Here is a 23,830-nt window from a genome sequence, read left to right on the forward strand (position 1 = left end):
AAAAATTAAAAAAAAATTTGTGAATTGTCAGGAATTTTTTTATTTTTCAAACAAACATTATTATTTTACATGTATATATTTCATCATCTATTTATCCACATTTATAAAACAGATATTCCCAGTAATAAGATTTGTCACGTTCAAAAATATAATTCACAATCTTGTATTTCTACTTTATTGATATTTAATAAATAGAACTTATTAATGTTATTCAATTCATTCATTCTATTTTTTTTATATTACTAAATGTCTAAAACGCAATTTAAGAGTAAAAAAATAATCAATGAAGTTAATTTGATAAAAAAATTTACTAAAAATTAATAATATTTATAATTTTTTTATAAAAAATTAAAAAATTGTATGGATATTTTCAAAATTTTTGTGGAAATTTTAGAAATTTCCGTGGAAATTATAGATTTTTTAACTAAATCATTAAGGATTTGATGTGGATATTTTATAAAAATTTTCATGGAAATTTTGACGAAATTTTAGAAATTTCAATTGATATTATGAAAATTTATTCATTTCTATTTTGAATCTAAATTTTATTTCGATCCATTCAAAAAATAAAAATATAAAAAAAATTTCAAGGAAATATCGAATATTTTAAACCTTAATCCTCTCTCTCAACTCGTGAATTTTGGTTAAAAAGCAAATTTATTGACAAATAATAATCCAATCTGTTTAAATATAATCCAGCCCCAAATTGACCCAAAAAACAAAAAGAGCCAGCTCCAGATTGGCCTTTTAATAAATATTAAATATGTGTTCCACTAAAAATATATATATATATACATATATATATATATTTTTTAACAATTGATCTAAATTACAATCTATCCAAAATCTTTCATTTATTATGATTCGAATTCATATTCTCATAAATACAAATAAAAGTACATAACTATTAGAGCTAATCGTCTTTGTTATATATACATATATGTCTGTGTGTTAATTTTCTAAATCATCGAGTGTTTCGTTTAATACCCATTTTGGGTTTGTCTGTATTAATTGTTATTTATTATAGTTTTCTTTTTTTTCTTAGTAATTAAAAAAAACAGTTATGCTGGCATGATTTGATGTTTTTAATATTAAATATTTTGTAATTAATCTTTAGATCATATTAATTATGATTATTTAAAATTTAAAAATAATAAAATATAAATTTATTAGTATGTTAAAATTCTATTTAAAAAATTTATTAAAATTTAATGATTAATAAATATAATTTTAAATTTTAATTTTTATATCGTTTAAAAATAATAAAAAAATTAGTATTAATTTTGATATTTATAATATGATTTGAATTTATTTGTTTTAATATATATATATATATATATGCAATTATATTTTTAAAAATATAAAAAACATTTATCTTCTTTTATAATATTTAGACAAAATATTATAAAAAATATTTTCAAATAATATGCCATTTGATATTACATTAAAATGGAATAAAAACTTTTTATAGTAAAAATATATATATATATATATATAATCATTCTATCGTCAGGCCGTCGGTCAGGACCAAAAAAGATAATATAATGGGGTTGAATGGGGGTTGAATGCGTATTACATAAAAACTATAACCAAGGACCAAAAAAGATATTGACAAAAAGTTCGGAGAAGTGAATTTTTGTCATGAGTATGATTGGCATTTTGTTGATTTAAAAGGACCGACACTTCCGGAATTTACTTTTATCTCTCCTAAAGTGTATTCACGCCGTGCTAATTAAATCACAAACTCGAGAAAAGGAAAGGAACAAAAATGATTTAAATTAGAATTTGAGGGTCAATTCCAAAAGCAAGTTTTACCAGGCCAACAAAAAAAATACAAAAAGGGTTCGCTGAAATTTTCTCAAACAAAAGATTACTTGAAAAGCACTCACATAAAGGTAAATTTTAGTTGCGCCATAATGTCTGTAAAATATGCCACTTTGCCTGTCAAACAACATGCTGTTATACAGTATCACCCCAAAAGAAAAAAGGCTTTTGTACAGTTACACTCTTTATTGTACAACATAGGTTTCAGGTAATCTCTCAGTGAGAAAAAAATATATAGATTTATTTATAGGTTTCAAAGTAATAAATATCTTCTACTTGAATATTTTCTTTTCATCATACTGATTTAACTGCTTTAGTATACAGTTTGCTTATGAATTCTGTGACAGGCCTAGCATGGTATTTGGATTTTCAGCTTTTTACACATGAAGGCTAAATCAGCAAAGCGTAGGCAAAATTTGACCTCCTTATATATAGAAGTAATGGTTCATATTTTGGTCCCCTGGACATGAATTTTTGAGGTGGGTTAGTAACCTAACCAAGAAGATGGAATTGGCTGAAACTTGTTCTTTGCACAAGCCAAGACATCATAATAATCTACATGATTGAAGCAGTCACGAAAGTCGGTGAAGAGCTTTTCGAACACCCTCCATTGGACTTTGACCGATCTTGAGTATGGGTAGGGAAGAAAAACCTGCACAGTGAAAATGGTGGGATGAAGTAGAAGGGAAGAGCAGCAGCATGAGATTAGATTACAACATATTAATCACTGCTACAAGATCCTCAATCTTCTTGTTAAAAAATAACTAAAATGACTAGTTAAATCAAATTCAAACTCCAAAAATGATAAACCAGAAAGCGAAGAATATAAGTTAAAGCAAGTAATTCAAATGTAACTTACATCACCCTCTAGTGCAAGGCGCTTGAGTATTAGAAACGTGTGCTCATTTTCCTCTAAATTGTCAAGAACAGCCAGCCAGATTTGGGAAGCAAGCTCATGAGCCGTGTCTCTTGTTTTACCACAGGCAATAAACTGATCTGCAAAAACAGTTCGTCATCCCCAGTCAGAAGAAAAAAAATTTGCAGACAGCACGAGCAGTCTGTCAATTCGGATTTCAAATTCTTTATGCTTTGAACATTAGATGGGTATGCTCAAGCATGGTGGAATTAACATTACCCTAACATTTACATTCCATATTTCAAACTTGGAGGAACATGACAGGCATATGCTAGACAAGATAATATACAGCAAGGCATTTAGACGGTTTTCATAAGGCAGATGCAACATTCAGAGATCAGTGCTTGCCTCAAGTCAGCTCAAAAAAAAAGATTTTAACATTCAGTTTAAATTGAATTTGTAAATTGTAAGGGTTGATAAAATAAAAGATGTAACTGAAATTAGATGCCACACCAATTATGGTCCCATGTAGTATCCCAGAAGGAGGTGGCATAGTTGAACGCTCGAGCTGCTCTTTCAAAAACAAATAAGCATGTCCCACAATTTCATCGATCTCATCGTCCAGAGAAAATATGTGTCTACTTACATACAGAGCTGCATATCTCCTGTAGAAGTTAAGCAAAGTTATCGAATATCATTGACCTTAAAGAAATCATTTTCTTACAAGCTACAATATGACCGAACAAAGAAAAGATAAAGGTTATCATGCTTCAAACAGAAAAGAAGAAAATACTGATATAGAAAAAAAATCAATGCATGCTGGAATTGCATTGTATTAAACCAATAATGCAGTGAAAAATGAAAATTTAAATCAATATAAAGGAAAGCTAAAAGAAGAAGGAAAAAGGGAAAAAGGGTAGGGAGACATGTAAAAGTACCTCCGGCTCAAACCTCGTGGGATAGGTCCAGGCCACCTTTTAGCTTGGCTAGCCAAAGGATAGGTCCTTACTAAAGCTGCTTGCCAAAAATATTCTTCACGAAACAGGTTGGCCCACTGCTTTTTCACACAAGATATTTGTACCCACTCTGACACAGGAACTCGGATAAAGATTTCTGTGAGGAGATGATCAGGAAGCTTTGCAAATGAATTATCAAATGATGTCAAAGTTTCACCTCCACTATTATTTGTCATTAGAATACTGCAAAACCAGAAAGTGCATGGCTAAATCAGAAGAAAAAACAACTAAATGTTTAATGTGAACATTCAGAGAAGTGCAGAAAGTTCATAACCACTATAGAACATACAAAGGGTGTGTGATAAATCGTTGAGAAAGATTAGAAGAGAAAGAAATCAGTAATGACCCATACGTATTATTGTTCATCAACAAGACAAGTTGAGTTTGCATCTATAATAATTCTTAAAAGTCACATTACAATCTATAAGATCAAAAAGCAAATCATATAGAAAGAGACAAACGGCCTTGTTTAACTCATCCACAAAGACAGAGGAATCTGTCATTGATGAGGTATAAGTGCATAACCTGTTGAAGACGACTTTAAGTTGATATTGTTGTTCCTCAAGAACGGCCTAATATTGAGGAACATAGCTACAGGTCACGCTCAAGTCTATTGCATTGGACAACCTCGAAAGCCTTTCGATGGGGTAGTAGTAAAGACAAAGAAGTGTGATACTATGGCCTAAAAGTCCAGACAGGATAAGACCTTTACTAAAGAAACAGAGTCCTAATAGGAATGGAATTTGAAGGGGAGAAAGCAGAAGGGACACTATCTGATAAGAACCCACTTTGCAAAATTAGCTCTTTCAACCGTCTTGAAGCACTTAGAATCTTTGATCTATCATTATTCTTCTCATGAATTTATAGTTCCTTCATATTCAATTCGGCTTCAGCTGTTTCAGCTGCATCCACTTTACATTGGTTGGAGTTGGGACCTCAAATCTTCAAAATACATAAAAGAACCTCGGATTGTTGTTCTGTCATTCCATAAGTTGGTCTGGGCTCAGAATCTTGGGTTGCAATTTCATTCCACCTGTTTAAGTTTGAGATTTGGCAAGAAAAATAGACCTAAATAGTTTGTGGTGCAAACTAATACCAACAGGAGCACTAATGAAATAGTAAACTAATCCAAGAGAAGAGAAACATAAGTGTAGGATTTTGTTAAAATTAGAAAAAAGTTGAAGGCTTTCTCACTAGGCATTTACGACATCCAAAGTCCAAACTAGCTCCTATAATATCGCATTTCATTTGTAATAAAGAACATGAATAGCTATACTTGGAACTCCCTTAAAATGATTTGAGCATAAAAAGAAATGATTAAGAATGTAGAAGAGAAGAACCAGAACACAATAACTAATACATAAATATTGATTATCAGAGCAATCATGGCACAGTTCATTCTACACGGAAACTCCACTTTAAATTGTAGATATAAAATCAACTGAGAAGATAGGCATAATCGGGAAGCTATAAGAAAGATGAACAGCCTTAATTCTGCATGAGTTCTGGAGATAGAAATCCTCCGAAATTACAAATACAGAACAGAAGAAACTCTTTTTTCATTTGTTACAATCAGCTCCCAAATTTTGCTAAATTATACTGTAAAGCACAGAAATATAAACAGAGAAAAAAAAAAAAAAGAGTTGTTTTTTCGCTAAAAAGATTACTCTTTTACTTCAACCCATAAAAAGATAAATCGTTCTTTGAACAATAAGAGATGCAAGATTCGAAATTTCAAAATATTTAACAGCACACGAAGCTTACTGCTTAAACACCCACGAAAATATAAACAAAGAGAGAGAAAAACGAAAGCTCAGTGGACTTGCTTTTAATTAATTTGAACTGAATAAGAAAGCAGTAGCAGGATTCAGAATACCAATAGAAAGGCGAAAACATCAAGAAAACATGGAAGTACCAGAGACAAAGGAAAGAACTTCTTTACCAGCTGGAAATTGGAAATGAAGAAAAGGACTGGCTACCTACTGCCTACTGCTAAAACCCCTTTCAGCTTCCGTAATTTTCTTTCTAAATTTTAATTTATTTATTTTGTTTTTTTGTTGGGTTAATAAATATGGGGAGGTAATTCTTTGTCCCACATGTGATATTTGTGGCTGCAGTTTTTTCAAGGCTGGTAGAGGCCATAACCCAAAAAAAACATGAAAATAAAAAGTCATAGAAGTGATGAAAAATGAAAATATAATTTTATTGAATAAAAATATGAGTCCGAATTGCGAATTTCTCCCATTTAATATTTCATGTCCGTTTATAATCATGCATTTTGCTTGCTTACATCCTTTTTTGTCTTGTTTTTTGGTAAATACATCCTTTTTTTTGTCTTATAACTCCATTTTGTAATAACAAAATATTTTTTTTAATTAGTCAACTACCTGTCTTTAAGTCCCCTATGGCTCAAGCCACTATTTTAGAGGTTGAATCCCATGTCCTAACATCATGAAATATCATGGATAATGATTAGAGATCAAATTTTCACCATAAAATTTATTTTTTAAAAAAAAAAAAAAACACTACAAGTCTATATGTTCCCTTTCGATTATAATCTTGCATTATTTCACTAATTCAGCAGCCTATTTATTTATTTTTCATAGTTTGATGGAATTATAATAAATTTCAACATTTATTAAGATAATTAAGAAATATATATGAAATATTTCAATTTAGGTGAGATAGAACAATTTGGTTGCCGACAACAAAACAAAAAGCTCTTCATTCAAGTATTTCATTAAAAAAGGAAAATCATGGTTGAATAAGCAAAAGAGTTTAGCAATGATCAACTATTTGTGGCTAAAGGAATGTTCACCAGCAAAAAGAGTTTAGCTGCAAATACTGTAATTGTTCACGAAATTGTGGCAAATATTCCAGAATTGGAAGGAGTAAACATTATCACCAACAATCATTCAACATTATCACCAACAATCATTCTATTTGATGCTAAAATTAACATAATCAGAATTAACTAAAACCTTCAAGTCATCATTATAAGTAAATGTTGAAATAATGTAATTGGTACTGTAAATGTTGGGCACCATAAACAAATATCAAAATAAGAAAATTTTATTTGCTCTTGTTGTCATCTTGCATGACTTTAAACCCCTTTTTGAAGCAGGACAATGAAAAGGCTCCCTTGTGAAATCCTCATGAATCATTATCCACTTCTTATTCCATGGCAATTGATATTCCCTGTATGCATGCCTTCAATCGGTATCTCCTAAGCCATCGTTTAAAAATAGTGCTAGATGACACTTACTAAGTGCAGCCAAAGAAATGATACATGTTGGGGGTGAAAAAGATATTAAAAACTAAAATAAAAAATTCCATGCTTGAGAACAAGAGAAAAGTGCTACATATGTAAATGTATGAAGCAGATTTTTAAACATATGAATAAACCACAAAAAAGCTAGCAACTAATCTGACCATGAACTAACAAATTGTTTTTAAGGTTTTGGAAACAACATATATATCTCGACAACATATATATAATACTATGCCAAACTCAATGAACACAAATAACATCAAAGTAAAAAGACATACAATGTTCATTATTGATATATGGAATTTTGAAACATTCATACAAAGCAGACAAACTTAGCCAGTCATTATATAACATAGTTATAGTATAAGGTCATGCTCATAAACCATACAATCTCATATTGAAAGAGACAATATTTAGCATTTGAATAAGGACCTTTTGACAAATTGATTCAAGAATCCTTTCCGCAATGTGAAAATGATAATTAATCAACATCATATCTGAGATGTCAAAGTTGAGAAGAGCTTGGAGCTTTTATAAATTCTACTTTTTGTCTCTGTGCAATATTGAGTTTATAGGAAGCAGTCGACAACAGATATAAGCTCCAGAGATGAGAGGCTTGCAACCTTAAACTCTGAGTTGACTCAGATTTGAAGCATGTAATTGAAAGACACATTTTCAACTCTTGCGCTTCTCTCTAATGCCTTTATCAATGATTTTACACTATTAAAATCTCCAGTTAGAGTCAATTCCAATGCTGCTGGTACTGAAGCTGTGTCTTCTCACACTTGCCTGAACCCAATTTTTTAGAAGCCAGAGTCCTTGGGAATGATAAACATAAAACATCCTTACTCCCTTCAATTAAAACACTTGGTAAACATGGAAGGTTACGAGGCAAATCAATGGTACCTAGCCTTTCACAGTTTAATATGCTTAGTGTCCGGAGCTTAGGAAAAACTTTACCATCTTCAACTTCGATTGAACACCATTCCTTCCATGCTGACATCTAACTGAAACTTAAGGATTCCAATGATGCAAATGGCCATCTCACAGAATTAGAACCGTCAATCCCGTAAAACCCAGCACCGACACTCACTACTCCATCAAGTTTTCTAATATCAAGATATTGGAGGAGGTGTAGCTGCCCAAGCGGTGGCAAATAGTTGCAATATTTACATCTTTCAAGTTTTGTTGATACCATGTTGCAAAACATATGCTCGCATAGCCAATTTGAGAATCTTGTACTTCCATATCCAATGATACGGAGCTTTTTCAAGTTTTTGTAAGGCGACAGTTCATCGAGTACATCCCTGTCATGTTTTGACTCTTCGGCATCACCATTCCACAGAAACCGTAGCTCTTCAAGATTCTTCTTGTCCACCAACTTGGCTTCTGATGCATCCTTAGCATTTGAAATATTCTGAAACTTCTCGATTGAAAGTTTGTAAGCTCCCCCCAACTCCTCTATCTTGGCTCCATCATCTTTTCCCACAACAAAAGTAGCCAATGTTTGAAGACTTTTCAATTGACTTATATGTCTTGGCATCTCTAGTAGTGTGAAGCAATTACTAATATTAAGATGTCTCAAGTTAAAGAGAGGTGCATATTTTTAGGCATTTCAATGAGATTAAGACAATGCGATAAGTTTATTACTTGTAATTTGTACAACCTAGTCACAGATTCAGGCAATCATTTGATTGAAGTGCCCGAGAGGTCAAGACAGCGAAGATGCTTTATTAGTTCGCCACTTGATTCAGGCAACTCCTTCAAGTTTCTACACCATGAAAAAACTTAATACTCTCAAACACCTCAGCTTCAAAATCATAAGGTTACTATTCCATCAGATAAGCTGGAAAATGACCTAAAAGATGTTGGGATAAAGGTGCGCAAATGAGTTGCTTTGGAAATTAAATCAAGCCTCTTCAAGGATAAACACGATGCAACAGCTAGATGATGCACCTTCATCCCAACTTCCTCTGTGTTCCCATCTTCTAAAATATCCCCAGGACACACATTTGGCTGAATCATGAATAAGATGATGCATAACAAAGCAAGGTTTTTCTCCAGCAGTACTTGATTAATTTTTGAAAAAATGACCCGGATGCTAACTCATCAAAATATTCATAATCTACATCTTCCATTTTCTTATTTCGCTTTGATTGTTGTAATAGGTTTTCTGCCATCCACAATAACACCAATTGATGCTTTTGAATTTTGTAGTCCTTATGGGAATGTTGAACATAAGGCAAAGCACTGCTTTAGGTGCGAGGGAAGAGAGTGGTAGAATATTGCTCTCATTATCCGAGAATTGCAAAATCTCACCCTCTAAAATTTTTTCCCATCCTCGAACGACTGCTTTAGTTCTCAAGAGGCCTCCAAGTGTTTTCGCGGCTAAATGCAAGCCTTTGAATTTCTTGACAATATTTCTACCGATTGTTTCCAAGTGTGGATGATGTGCACTAATATCTCCATTTTGAAATGCATGCTTTGTAAGCAGTTGCCATTATAAGTGCTCAAGGTAATGAACAGGCATAGTATGCATGATATGTGCAACACTTTCATTGCGTGTTGTTAAATTTTATGGAGATAATTTCTTCAGATGAGGATCTGAATAATATGATGAGAGAGTAATGTGAACTGAAGTTTGAAGGACAAGCTACCACGATCTTTATGTCGGATATTTATGGCATACTGTTAAGCATTTCGCATGCCCTTAATGCTTTTGATTAGTTATTTGTGCGTTTCTGCTAGCCTTTTTTTGTTTATTTATTTATTTTTGGTTATTGTCAATTTGCTTTATTAAGTTTTCAATCCCAACTTAAGCTATTCTTAGTGCAAAACCAGTGGACTTATAATTCCAAAACTCATGTAACTGTCCAGATAAAGCATAATGGCAAAGCAAGCCCAACAATTAAAAGCCCAACGACTGGTTTCGGTGGGTCGCTAGCTGTTGTAGGCCACAAGGAATACCTCCTGCTGTGTGCATTAAGCAAGTAGAACAAATCCGAAACATGAGCTTTGATGCTTTTTCCTCATTCACTACGTGTAGGCATTGCTTATATATATAACGAGATTGCCAGCTCCGGAAGGATTCTGAAGATCCAAGAGGAGTACAACAACTTCCAGGGGAAAATGTAAACAACTTTACCATGCTGGTGAAGATCTGAATAAGGGAGTTGCAAACTGCAAGGACAAGTTTAACACTGTGTTATCAAGCTTGCAAAAATAAATTTACCATGCTCCAACCTTTTTATGACAACCTTTCTGAATTTCCTTTTTTTTTCTTTTGAGATTTTTATTGTGGTAGTGACAAAGGAATTTTATGACAAATGGTGGCGAGCACAACACAAGGCTTACTTTACAGGAGAACCAGAATGCAGCCAAATTGTTATGCTCAAAAGGAAAACGAGTAATATCATCAAATATTGTCCTGACTTTGGAAAATCCTTCTGGCATAAAAACACTATAAATACTTGTTTTTGTTTTTGTTTTTTCGAAACCAATCTCACCCTGCCCTCAACTTAGCTTGTGACCTTGACAAGTTTTGTCTTGCTTGATTCCCTTGTGGATTGTCTGTCATTAATATTTAACTCAAACGTTGTCTATTCGCATCCCCACAAAAATTGTTTGGAATTAAGTATCAAAGCTAGATAAATTTTTATGCTATTTAGAGGAAAAAAAATAAAATTGAGTGATTGACTGTCAGGACCCGTCCAGAATTCCTTCCCCGGAACCCTAGACAGCCCTGATCCCAGAGAAACCCTACCGGACCCTCCAAAGGAAAATCCGACAGAGCCTCCCCTAAGGGATTTACTTACCACAAATTACCTGCACTGAAAACACACTTCTAAAAACATCCCTTTATTCCTCCCACAAACTACAAACTGATTCCACAAATTCCAGCACTTCTCAAAGCAACAACAGTCCAGTGCATAAATAAAACAGAAGTATTCCAATAGTATACAGAGCTTTAAGAAGTGCTAAACAACAGAAATACAACAAGGCTGAAAAGAAATAATACACTGAAATGAAAAAGTACAAAGAAACTTCTCGAAACACAACAGCAGCGGAAAACTTGGTTCGCTCCGGAAGAACGTCTACCACCACTTGCACCTAAGGGAACGGAATTTAAGAGTGTGAGATGCTAATCATCTCCGTGAGTAACCCGAACTACTGAACACCTTTTAATAATAATAATAAAATAATAACACTTAAGGAGTGGAACAAATACCAACAATTAATAATAAATAATAATAACCTTTGGAAAATAATGATTTCCCTCAAAACTCTCACCAATCGCTCCGTTTGAAATGTTCCATTTTTAAAACCTTTTCGCAAAACCCAATGTGCATACCTCCCAAAAACCAAGGGATTAAATAATTTAACAACAACAATTAAATAAATACATACCCCAAATATATAATAAAAATATAATAAATTATAATAAATAAATTTTGAACACCTTTGGGGTTTAAACCATTATTTGCAATTACACCGACAATTACACCTGACGCACCACACCATATACCGGTGATGCCCTCCGATACCCAGCGTCCCGAGCACCGACTGGCGGGAGGTTAAAGAGAGAAACTTGCAGTGGTCACTTCGGCGTCCCGACAGTACCGACTGCTAAAAACCATCACCCGGCCAAGGAGGGGGGCGGCTGTGCGCAACAATAACCTTGCCTGCCCACGGTCCAATGGCAACTCACGGGTGAAGTAATAACCGCACGCTAAACCACATAATAACCGCGTGCTACCACGTGTCCATACACCATACACCAGAACACCAATACTGTATGAGTGCGTCTAAAAAATAAACATAAGTAACCAACCGTACCGTTTTTCCAAAAACCACCGTGGGAAGTATACCAAATTTTCACAAAACACCATCCCACATATTTTTATTCCACAACCCGGTACGAAACAGCGATAACAACAAACCACAATTTTCCTCGAAATACGAAATGCAACCATAAAAATACCGTGGGCATAATTTATAAAATTTAAACAAATATTTTCGTAAAATATTTAACCCAATTATGCCCGAGAAATCACATTTGAAACCGCGTAAAATTAATACCGAAACATACCTTGCTCATGCATAACAAATAAATTAAATTAAACCGCATTAAAACCATAATTAAACCACACCACATGAGCATAATTTAAATACTAAATTAAATACCAATTAAATTTAATTAATTGCCCAAAATAATTTTTGAAGGTGGGTCACTCACCTGGAGAGCGCAAATCAACTAAGATCCTCCTCGGGATCCACTCCACTACTCGCGCGTGCACCTAAACAACCACAGTGCACAAACCAAAAATATTAATATTTTATTCGGGTAATTCCCAAATGGATACCCGGGGAGCGAACACCAAGCGACATCTAAGGGTTACGAGTTATATACCGAATCGAAGCTCGCGTGATGAGGATCACGGATTCGGTCTTACTTTCCGGTGATCGAACCCGACGGGGTCGGAATCTCGCCGGAAAGCTTTTCGAGTTTCGGCTCCGCAATTCTCCCAAACCGTCGCGAATTGGTGGAAACGGAAGCCGGATTCGGATTCAGGAGGTCGAACACTGCGGACTGGAGCTGGCCGGAATTTCGGGTACTCGCCGGAACAGTATTTTCCGGCGAGCCGCCACGGTCACCGGCAACGGTCACCGGAACAGTCTTTTCCAGCGGTGGCCGTTGGCTGTGAAATTTTGCAGATTTGTAGATCGTGAGGAGAGCAATCCAACGGGACCGACGGTGAGCAAAACGGAGGTCGGACGGCGGAGAAATCACCGTTTGAAGATTTCCGACCCCTCGCCGGAAAAAGCTCCGATCCCGGCGCGTCGGTGGTCCGATGGCCGTGATTTTTGGTGGGTAGGTCGGAATTGAGGAGAGGATGATGGGTGTATGGCGCGTGTACTGTATATCGGCCGGAATAGTGCCGATTCGCGGTGGCCGGCGGTGGAGGGGGAAAAATCGCCGCCAAACTTCGGACGTCCGATCCGGGCGCGTCCGGCGGCCGTTCGCCGTGAAACTTGGAGGTTTTGCCGGAAATGAGGTGGGCAAGCTTTCTGTCCGGTGCGTGTACAGTAACTCGGCCGGAACAGTAGAAAACTCCGGTGGCCGGCGGTGGCTCTCTCTCTCTCTCTTTCTCTCTCTTCCCCGAGAATTTTAACAAATAAAAACCCTTGTGTGACACTGTTCATGCCACGTGGACCAATCAGAAGTTGACACGTGGCATTTAACTGTTCACCGACCCAAAAACATTAAAATAATACGGTATTCGGTAAACTTCAAACGTCCATAACTTTTTAACCGGATGTCCGTTTTGAGCGTGCCGCTAGTCTGTGAACTCGTATCGACGAGCACTTCACAACCATGCACAAGTCAAAGCTCAATTCCCCATAAACAAAAAGTCAACCTTGGCACTCCTTGGACAGTTTGGACCGCAACTTGTTTCGTCCATAACTTCCAAACCGTAGCTCCGTTTTCGACGTGCTACCAGTCTACGAACGCGTGGCATCGTGCACTTCGCCACGGTATCCTGGTCAACTCGAAATTCACACCGAGTCAAAAAGTCAACTTTTGACCCCTTTGGTCAACGGTCAACAGTCAACCTCGGTCAACGTGCACGGATTCCGGTGCGATTTGGGACGGGGTGTTACATTGACAATAAAACTTTTTATGCCATTATTGTTAAAGGATCAATAATCTCTATAAGCAAATACATAGACAAAAACATAAATTAATAATTACTTAGATATGATCATCATAAGCAAATACATAGATAAAAACATAAATTAATAATTACTTAGATATGATCATCATTTGTGATGTTAACTAAATTAGAAGTTTTAAGAAAGTTGAAACACCACCCTAAAAAATAAGATGAAAAGCTCAATAATATTAGAGAAATTTGTTAATTTGGCATCCATATATAGAATGCATTCAAGCAACGGGAAGGGAATGATAAGACTTGAAACTTTAGAACTTAACTTGAAGGTAAAGGCTAAATTAAATTAATCAATAAGAAATGGTGGTGAACTTTGCTACGGGTAATGCAGTTGTAAATTCAGGATACAAGCCATCGAAATAACTTGACATTGGAATATTTTTGTTGTTCAAGAGTTATGGAGGGTGTTGTAACAGTGCCTAGGTAGCTACATATGGAGTTGTTGTCAGCTGACCAAGTCATTAGAATATTTGTTATGCAGTTAGTTGACCAAGTCTTTAGGATATTTGTTATTATTTATGCTGTTATGCTGTTTTACTTGTTAATAGCTAGAAATTAGGAAGCTGTTAGTCATGCCTTGTGTTTAGGAAATATTTTTTTTTTTCTGTTAAAGGTTAGCTCTATATAAAGAGTAGTGCAGTGAATAAAAAATATATATTCTGGTCTTCAATTTTTTGGTGTCTTATAACAACAAATTGGTATCAGAGCAATTTTTCTTGAGGGATCTGTGAGCTAAGCCATCTCTTGAGGGATCTGTGAGTTGAGTGAATCTAAACACAAACCCAGAAACACAAACCAAAACCGGTAACTTGAAAGACCAGAAACACAAAAACCTTCAGAAATGGAAGCTGAAACAACATTTTCTCATATTGCTCCACAAATTTTTGATGGTGATAACTATCCGGCTTGGGCTATTAAAATGATGGTCCATCTTGAGGCATTAGATCTTTGGGAGGCTGTAGAGGAGGACTATGACGTTCTACCATTGCCAGAAAATCCAACGATAGTACAACTAAAGACTCATAAAGAAAGGAAGACAAAGAAGTCCAAAGCTAAAGCATGTCTATTCTCTGCTGTTTCAAGCACCATATTTACAAGAATCATGAATCTACAGACAGCAAAGGCTATTTGGGATTATCTCAGAAGCGAATACCAAGGCAATGAAAGAACCAAAAACATGAAAGTGCTTAACTTGATCAGGGAGTTTGAAATGCTGAAAATGAAGGAGACAGAAACCATCAAAGACTACTCTAACAAGTTGCTGGGCATAGTAAACAAGGTGAGGTTGCTGGGTAAGGATTTTTCTGATGAACGAATTGTACAAAAAATTCTTGTGACTTTGCCTGAAAAGTACGAATCTAAAATTTCTTCATTAGAAGAATCTAAGGATTTGTCAAGTATATCCTTGGCAGAATTAGTAAATGCATTGCAGGCCCAAGAGCAAAGGCGAATGATGAGAAAAGAAGAATCTGTAGAGGGTGCTTTTCAAGCAAAGGTACAAAATTCAGGAGGAGGCAAAGACAAGAAGGACAGCAAGAAGAAGTACAGCAAGAAAACTGAATACAATGACAAAAAGGATGTGGTAACATATCCACCTTGCCCATACTGTAAAAAAACTAACCACCCACAAAGGAAGTGTTGGTGGAGACCAGATGTCAAGTGCAGGAAATGTGGTCAGATTGGGCACATGGAGAGAATCTGTAAGTCACAACAACATGAAGGAAAAGCAAATACTGCTGTTGAGCAACATCAAGAGGAGCAGCTATTTGTTGCAACTTGTTTTGCAGCAAGCAACAGTTCTAGTGATTCTTGGCTGATTGATAGTGGTTGCACACATCACATGACTAATGATCTAGAGCTTTTCAAAGAACTCAACAAAACTGAAATTTTCAAAGTAAAAATTGGAAATGGGGAATACATCTCAGTCAAAGGCAAAGGAACTGAAGCTTTAGAAAGCTTATCAGGTTTGAAGTATATTACTTACGTTTTATATGTGCCTAATATTGACCAAAACCTACTTAGTGTTGGACAGCTGATTGAGAAGGGCTTCAAAGTTATATTTGAAGACAAATGGTGCAGGATTAAATATGCAGAAGGAAGAGATGCTTTTAAGGTGAAAATGAGAGCAAAAAGCTTTGCTCTAAATCTGATGGAGGGGGAGCAGATAGCATTTCCAAGCAGTGCAAGCAATGCGGAATTGTGGCACAAAAGGCTTGGACATTTTCATCATGCTGGACTTCTATACATGCAGAATCACAAAATGGTAAAAGGAGTACCATTACTGGAAGACAAACTTTCTGATTGTGTGGCTTGCCAATATGGAAAGCAAGTCAGAAGATCCTTTCCTCAAACTGCATGGAGAGCAACACGCAAACTTCAACTGGTACATACAGATGTTGGAGGACCTCTAAAAACATCTTCCTTAAATGACAGTAAATATTATATTGTATTTATTGATGATTGCACTAGATTTTGTTGGATTTATTTTCTTAAATTTAAATCTGAAGTTGCTAATGTTTTTTGGAAATATAAAACTTGGGTGGAGAATCAAAGTGGTTACAGGTTGCAAACAATTAGATCAGACAATGGAAAGGAATACACTTGTGATAGTTTCAAAAATTTCTGTGATGAAGCTGGCATTGAGCACCAGTTTACAGCACCGTATACTCCGCAGCAGAACGGTGTAAGTGAAAGAAAAAATAGAAGTATTATGGAAATGACAAGGTGTTTGCTGCATGAAAAGGAATTGCCAAAGAACCTGTGGGCGGAGGCTGCAAATACTGCAGTTTATCTGTTGAATCGATTGCCAACCAGAGTTCTACAAAAAAGAACTCCATTTGAAGCTTGGTTTGGTTACAAACCAGACCTGCAATATTTAAGAACTTTTGGTTGTCTTTGTTTTGCTCATGTGCCACAGGTGAAAAGAGAGAAACTCGATAAAAAGGCGGAACCGGGAGTTTTTATTGGATATAGTAAAGCATCCAAGGCTTACAGAATTTTCCAACCACAAAGTGGAAAAATTCTTGTAAGTAGAGATGTCACATTCATGGAAGATAGACAATGGAACTGGGAGGAGTCAGTAAAGGAGCAGCGGTCTGAAATTCAACAAAATATGGATGATAACATAGATGATGAACCAATTAGAGGTACAAGGTTATTATCTGATATTTATGAAAGATGTAATATTGCTGTGTTTGAGCCTACAGAGTTTAAAGAAGCTGAAAAGGATGTTAAGTGGATCGAAGCAATGGAAGAAGAGCTTAAGATGATTGAGAAGAATGACACATGGGAGTTGGTGGATAGACCTCAACATAGAAAGGTCATTGGAGTCAAGTGGGTTTACAGAACCAAATTTAATGCAGATGGTTCTGTAAATAAACACAAAGCCAGATTAGTTGTGAAAGGGTATCGTCAAGTGTTTGGAGTAGATTTTTCAGAAACCTTTGCTCCAGTAGCACTCTTGGATACAATCAGAATGTTACTTGCTTTGGCTGCACAAAAGGGATGGAAGATTTACCAGTTGGATGTTAAATCTGCTTTTTTAAATGGTTATCTTCAAGATGAAATTTATGTAGAGCAGCCTGAAGGATTTCAAGTCAAGGGACAGGAGGAGAAGGTCTACTTATTGAAGAAGGCATTATACGGTCTTAAACAGGCTCCTAGGGCCTGGTACAGCAGGATCAATGAATATCTTCAAAGCATTGGTTTTGTTAGAAGTCCAAGTGAAGTTACGTTATACATAAAAAAAAACAGATGCTAACTTAATTATAGTTTCTGTTTATGTTGATGATCTTCTTGTAACAGGAAGCAATGAGATGCTGGTGAAAGAATTTAAAGCCAAAATGCTTGAAGCATTTGAGATGACAGACCTTGGCTTAATGTCCTATTTTCTAGGAATGGAGGTGAAGCAAGACCATCATGGAGTCTTCATAAGCCAAAAGAAGTATGCAAAGGAAATACTCAAGAAATTCCATATGGAAGATTGCAAAAGCACTAGCACACCCATGAATCAAAAGAAGAAATTTAGCAAAGAGGATGGAGCTGAAAAAGTTGATGAACGCTTATACATGAGTCTGATTGGTTGCTTGATGTATCTTACAGCTACCAGACCAGACATAATGTTTGCAGTAAGTTTGCTCTCAAGATTTATGCATTGTGCTAGTGAAATGCATTTTCAGGTTGCCAAACGAATTGTAAGATATATCAAGGGCACAACAAATTATGGAATTAAATATTCTAGCTGTCACTCTTTTAAGCTTCATGGTTATTCTAATAGTGACTGGGCAGGTTCTATAGATGACATGAGAAGCACAACAGGTTTTTGTTTCAGTTTTGGATCAGGAATTTTTTCATGGAGCTCAAAAAAGCAAGATGTGATAGCTCAAAGTACAGCGGAGGCAGAGTATGTTGTAGCAAACGCTACAGTGAATCAAGCAATTTGGATCAAGAAAATACTAGCAAATTTACACATGAACCAAACTGAGCCAACAGAAATTTATGTAGATAACCAAGCTGCCATTGCAATTTCAAATGATCCTATTTTTCATGGAAGGACAAAGCATTTCAAGATCAAGCTATATCATTTGAGAGAAGAACAGAAGGCTGGTGAAGTTAAACTGGTTTATTGTAAGACTGAGAACCAAATTGCAGATGTGCTTACCAAGGCTCTTCCAAAAGCAAGATTCGAAGTTCTGAGAAACAAACTAAGTCTATGCAGCTATTAGGCAAGGAGGAGAAATTGTTGTAACAGTGCCTAGGTAGCTGCATATGGAGTTGTTGTCAGCTGACCAAGTCATTAGAATATTTGTTATGCAGTTAGCTGACCAAGTCTTTAGGATATTTGTTATTATTTATGCTGTTATGCTGTTTTACTTGTTAATAGCTAGAAATTAGGAAGCTGTTAGTCATGCCTTGTGTTTAGGAAATATTTTTGTTTTTCTGTTAAAGGTTAGCTCTATATAAAGAGTAGTGCAGTGAATAAAAAATATATATTCTGGTCTTCAATTTTTTTGTGTCTTATAACAACAGAGGGTAAAAACAGAGGAAGGAATTCCAAGGAGATAAATAAACGTTAGGATTAAACAAGTAATGGAAATATATGATGTTGTTACCTTATCTGTCATAAGGGTAAAAGCAGTAGGAGTAGGAGTGTGGCTACACATATCTCTACAATAGATCATTAAAACTGATGAGACTTGCACTTTCCTTCCAAGCCTAATCCCAAATGAAATTACAAACAAAATTGGTTGTGGCGGATGAAGCAACCCACTTGGATTATAGGTTGTATACTATTTCTATTTTCTACCCAAGGGAGACTTTGGTTTGAATTCTCGACAAAAATCGATGTCACTATGGGGGATATGTGAAATATGGTTACAGAACGCTTCTTCCAGAGCAGGACTACGTTCACCGATCCTTGAAGGAGGAAAAGAGGCATGCAATTGTGGCAAACTCTGTGATAATTGAGGGTGCTGACTGACGCACAAACGTTGGAGAGAGGTGAGTTGTTGAAGCCCCTTGATGTCCAATCTATTAAGACTTGCACATCCATAGATGTGGAGAGAGGTAAGAGTGGAAGGCAACAGCCCCTCCTCAGGAAAACATTCAACGCCTTCTCCTCCACTATCACCATCATCATCAGAATCTATTAGGATGTGAAAATCTACAAGAGCTTGGAGTTTTTGTAACTCCCACTTTTTTCGCTGTGCAATGAGTTTTGAGCACTTTCTAATCCAAAGAAGAGCAAGATTGGAGGGCAGACCACCTTCAGGAAATGACTCCACCTCTGGACAATCGTCAATGAACAAGCATTTCAGAGATGGGAGGAGGTTATGCATTTGATCCGGCAGCTTCTTTAATTTCTTGCAGCCTATAACTTTAAGCTCGGTCAGATTAGGGGCATGCAATCTGCCATTTGGAAAGCATACAAAACAGGGGCACTCTTGTATGCTCAATGTTGATAGTGATAGGGTGGTGGTTACGTCCTGCTCATCTGACTTTGTGACTGTCAGAGATACTAGATTTTTACACGCTTCAATGCTAAGATGCCTGAGACAGGGAAAGAAATCCAGAGGAAAGGATTCCAGTGAACCACAACTGTTTACTACATAAACCTCTTGGATGGATGACCTTCTGAGAGAGTGGTGCGTTAATGGGAATTCTACTTTCTCACAATTCAAGATTTCTAAGCAATTTGGGCCTGCTCTAGAATAACGATTTCCGATTGCAATAGTTTCCATTGTCTGTGGCAGTTTCTGTAGCTCTAGCTTCTCACACCTGCCCCCTAACATCAGCTGGCGAAGAGTTGGAGTCCTCGGGAGTGATGAAACAACAACCTCATCTCCATCAATTCTTAACTTTGTTAAAGATGGAAGGTTGTGAGACAAATCTATGCTAATCAGCCGATCACAGTCCGATATTATGAGTTCTTGTAGCTTGGGGAAAACTTCACCATCTTCAATAGCAATTGATGAACACCATTCTTCCCAGTTTGACATCTTACTGAATCTTAAGGACTCCAACGATGGGAATGCCATCCTCGTACAAGAAGTACCATCCATCCCATACAACTCAGCACCCACACTCACTATTCCATCAAGTCCTTCAATTTCAAGATTTTTGAGGGAGGATAGTTGACCCAGAGTTGGCAAACAAGCACAGAATTTGCAATCAGAAAGTAGTAAAAATATTATATTGCAGAATGAGCCATCTCCTAACCATTTTGGGAACGTTGTACCTCCATATCTGTGGATGTAAATCCTTTTCAGGTTTGTGTGCGGCTGCAGCTTATCAAGTACATTCTTGTCATGTTTTGAATCATCAGTATCACCACTCCAATACAGCTTCAACTCTTCCAGATACTGCTTCTCCATCAAATTGGCTTCCGAAGCATCTTCACCACTTTCAACATTCTGTAAATTTTCAAGGGAAAGTTCTCCATGAAGATCTGAAAGTTCCATCACTCTCCTATCTTAGCCCCCTCACCTTTTCCCACAATGAAAGTACTCAATCTCTGGAGACTTTTCAGTTTATTTATATGTCTTGGCATCTCTTTTAATTTGTTGCACCCTCTGACATTGAGATGCCTCAGGTTAATGAGATGATGCATATTTTTAGGCAACTGAATGAGATTATAACAATTTGATAAATTTAACATCTGTAAATTATACAGCATGCTCACAGATTCAGGCAATCTTTTGATTGGAGTGGAAGAGAGATCAAGGTAACGAAGATGCTTTAGATCACCAATTGACCCATGCAGTTGATTCAAATTTCCACACCCAGATAACTTTAATACTCTCAAACACCTCAACTTCTTTATTGCCTCGTTCACTACTTCATTGGATACAAAAGGTAATAAATCTTGTAGAGGTAAAAAGGTGCGCAAACGAGTTACTCTGGATAGAGAGTCTAATCTTTTCAAGGGAACATACCATGCAAAAACTAGATGGCGGACCTTCATTGTGATAACGTCCTCTGATTTGCCATATTCTAATGTAAAACAGTATTCCCTAGATACATATTTTGCTAAATCATGAACAAGATCATGCATGAAAAACCAATGTTCTTTTGCACTTAATCTTTGAAAAAATGACATTGACACTAACTCATTGAAATATTCATCACCTACTTCTTCCATTGATCTCTTATTTGTTTTTGATTGCTGCAAAAGATTCTCTGCCATCCACAATAACACTAAACTTTGCTGTTTAAATTTGTAGTACTTGGGGAATATTGAACAAAAAGCAAAGCATCGTTTTAGGTATGAGGGAAGGTAGTGGTAACTTAGCATCAAAACCGGTAGAATTTTACTCTCCTTATATGAAAAATCCCAAATCTCACTTTTTTCTATTCTTAGCCATTCGCCAACATCTTCTTTATAGCGCAAGAGGCCTCCGAGTGTTTTAGCAGCCAAGGGCAGTCCATTGCATTTCTTGACAATTCTTTTACCAATTGTTTCCAAGACTTGACAGACACTCGAATCTGAAAGATTGTCAAATGCATGCTTTGCAAACAGTTTCCAGCAATCTTCATCAGTCAAGTGCTCAAGATGATAATGAATTGGAACAGTGCGCATGATCCTTGCAACATTCTCATTTCGTGTTGTCACAATAATCTTGCTTCCTCGAGCCCCATGGTTAAAAGGTACACTCATGTCCTTCCAATCATTGTAGTTCTCATTCCACATGTCATCTAAAACAATCAAGAATTTCTTTCCTAGTAGCTTCTCTTTTAACCTGTTTTGAAGCAAATCCAAAGTTGTGCTATCATAAGAATGTGGTGAAGTTACTGCAGCAAGGACTGTTTTTGTTACATCATAAATATTGAACTCCTCAGAAACACAAACCCATGATTTGAGCTCAAAATACTTCTCAACTTTCTCATCATTGTACACTAATTGAGCAAGAGTGGTTTTACCAACCCCTCCCATGCCCACTATTGGAATCACAGACACCTTATTATTGCTACCCTCGTCACCTGCTAGCAGCAATTTGATTATAGCATTCTTATCACCATCTCTACCAAAGACCTCAGATTCTTCAACCACAGATGTCGTTTGTGATCTTGGTATTGGTTTCTCACCAACACCCTCTTTGACCTTGAGACCAAGGAGATCCTTCTGATGTGCAATAAACTCTAGCTGCTCAAGGATCTCCTTCAACCTGTTCTCCATACCAGAAACATAGGAATTGGGAGAAATGAGTTCCATGTTACTCACCTTACTACTTGTGCCAGTTCTTGATTCAGCTTCCAACTTGTACTGCAGAGCATCAGTTGCAATCTCATCCAATATATCGTCTGCATCATATGCAGCATCTTCAAGCTCATCCAGCCATTCCTTCACTGCTGGGTCTGCGATTTGCTTCTCCTCTGCATCATTCAGCACCGAATTAACAGATAATAACATTATCTTCAGCTTTTTAAGCAGACCATGATTGAATTTCTTTCCACCCAGGTAGTCTAGGACCTCACGATGAGCCAGCCTATCAAACAGCACCTGAAGGGTCGCAGAGAGAAAAGCTCCACCCACCAATGCTTCAGCCATGTTTTCTTCTTAAACAGAAGGGAGTTTAGACACTGAAAAATTACAAATTGGCAAACGGAGAAGAACTAGAGCCAGTAGCTAAACGCTTAGATTTGAGAATTTTAGATGCAACTATAGGTTGAGTCTTCTCTTTCTACCACTTGTTGGTTGCTTTTCACAAGGTTGTGGTGCGTTGCTCACATTGATTTGTTAAAGACAAAAGGTCGGTGTAAATTGGATTCCATGGTTTATTATATATCAACAAAGTTGACATGCAAAATTATTCGATGGATCAACTTTGTAACTAATTCTTGATGCAAAATAAAGCTATCCAATATAATACAAAGAAGCTGAAATAGATCAAAACGATGTCACTTCTTCTGTTTCTTTCTTTTTCACTTTTTTTTCTTCTCTTTTTGGTTCCCTTTAGCTTGGTCATAATATAAAACTTTTGACTTGCCATCCAAAAAGAAAAAGCTATTTACTTTACATCAAAAGCTGGACTTCGATTAATATTCTGCACTAATCACCAGTCATAATTGGTTTTCTGTATGGGAGAAAGACAGTATTGTACAAGCCAACATATTGATTTTTTACAGCTAATGGAAGGTGGATTTTGGATTTCGTTGGTTGATCCGTTATTGTGGTGGATCTCACTTGGTTAATTATAGTCTTTATAAAAGATAAAGAAACACAGTTTTTTAGATGGAAACATGTTACTTGTATTAACTTATGGATTCAAATTTTTTTAATTCGTGTTTGCTTCTTTCTTTTCTCTGTTTTATTTTATACCTTGGAAGATTATGATATATATGTGATTTGTGAATTATGATAACTCTTTTCGTTTTACTTTCCATCTTTCATTCATTCATTTAATTATTTTTTGCTCTCCTAGTATTGGATATTTATCATCTGGCATTGAAAGTAACTGATTAAGATGATCATTGTACTAAAAGTAATATTTTACCAAAATTAGTAAAAAGAACAAGAAGATCAAAGACTAACGGATTCAAGTAACAGGGAAATGAATGATAAAACTTGAAATTTGACAGTCCAACAACGTAGATAATTCCAACAAACATGTAATTGAACAATAAAAAATGGCTT

At 36.0% G+C, this 23,830-nt stretch overlaps 3 protein-coding genes across 7 annotated transcripts; all 3 read right to left on the reverse strand.

Annotated features, from left to right (window-relative positions):
* Window positions 1–2,044: 2,044 nt before the first annotated feature.
* On the reverse strand, window positions 2,045–5,776 carry LOC107428179 (uncharacterized). 5 transcript variants are annotated; one of them, XM_016038664.4, is made up of 5 exons: window positions 5,639–5,776; window positions 3,619–3,879; window positions 3,194–3,345; window positions 2,684–2,820; window positions 2,045–2,476 (listed from the first exon to the last, which is right to left on the reverse strand). In XM_016038664.4, exons 2-5 carry the CDS (start codon window positions 3,870–3,872, stop codon window positions 2,309–2,311), a joined length of 711 nt encoding a protein of 236 aa, XP_015894150.2. In that variant the 5' UTR covers window positions 3,873–3,879; window positions 5,639–5,776; the 3' UTR covers window positions 2,045–2,308. The 5 variants fall into 5 exon arrangements, with proteins under 5 accessions (XP_015894150.2, XP_015894148.2, XP_015894145.2 ...); XM_016038662.4 differs by having other exon boundaries at window positions 5,612–5,720; XM_016038659.4 differs by lacking the exon at window positions 5,639–5,776 and adding an exon at window positions 5,523–5,632.
* Window positions 5,777–18,730: 12,954 nt separating this feature from the next.
* On the reverse strand, window positions 18,731–23,699 carry LOC125418641 (putative disease resistance RPP13-like protein 1). Its single transcript, XM_048462682.2, has one exon. The coding sequence runs from the start codon at window positions 22,742–22,744 to the stop codon at window positions 20,657–20,659; it is 2,088 nt and encodes a 695-aa protein (XP_048318639.2). The 5' UTR covers window positions 22,745–23,699; the 3' UTR covers window positions 18,731–20,656.
* Window positions 18,993–20,657, reverse strand: LOC107428156 (putative disease resistance protein At3g14460). The gene has a single exon (XM_016038630.3). It carries the CDS (start codon window positions 20,655–20,657, stop codon window positions 18,993–18,995), a length of 1,665 nt encoding a protein of 554 aa, XP_015894116.3.
* Window positions 23,700–23,830: the final 131 nt, after the last annotated feature.

This window comes from Ziziphus jujuba, chromosome 12 (assembly GCF_031755915.1).
Source record: "Ziziphus jujuba cultivar Dongzao chromosome 12, ASM3175591v1".
NCBI classification, from domain to species: domain Eukaryota; kingdom Viridiplantae; phylum Streptophyta; class Magnoliopsida; order Rosales; family Rhamnaceae; genus Ziziphus; species Ziziphus jujuba.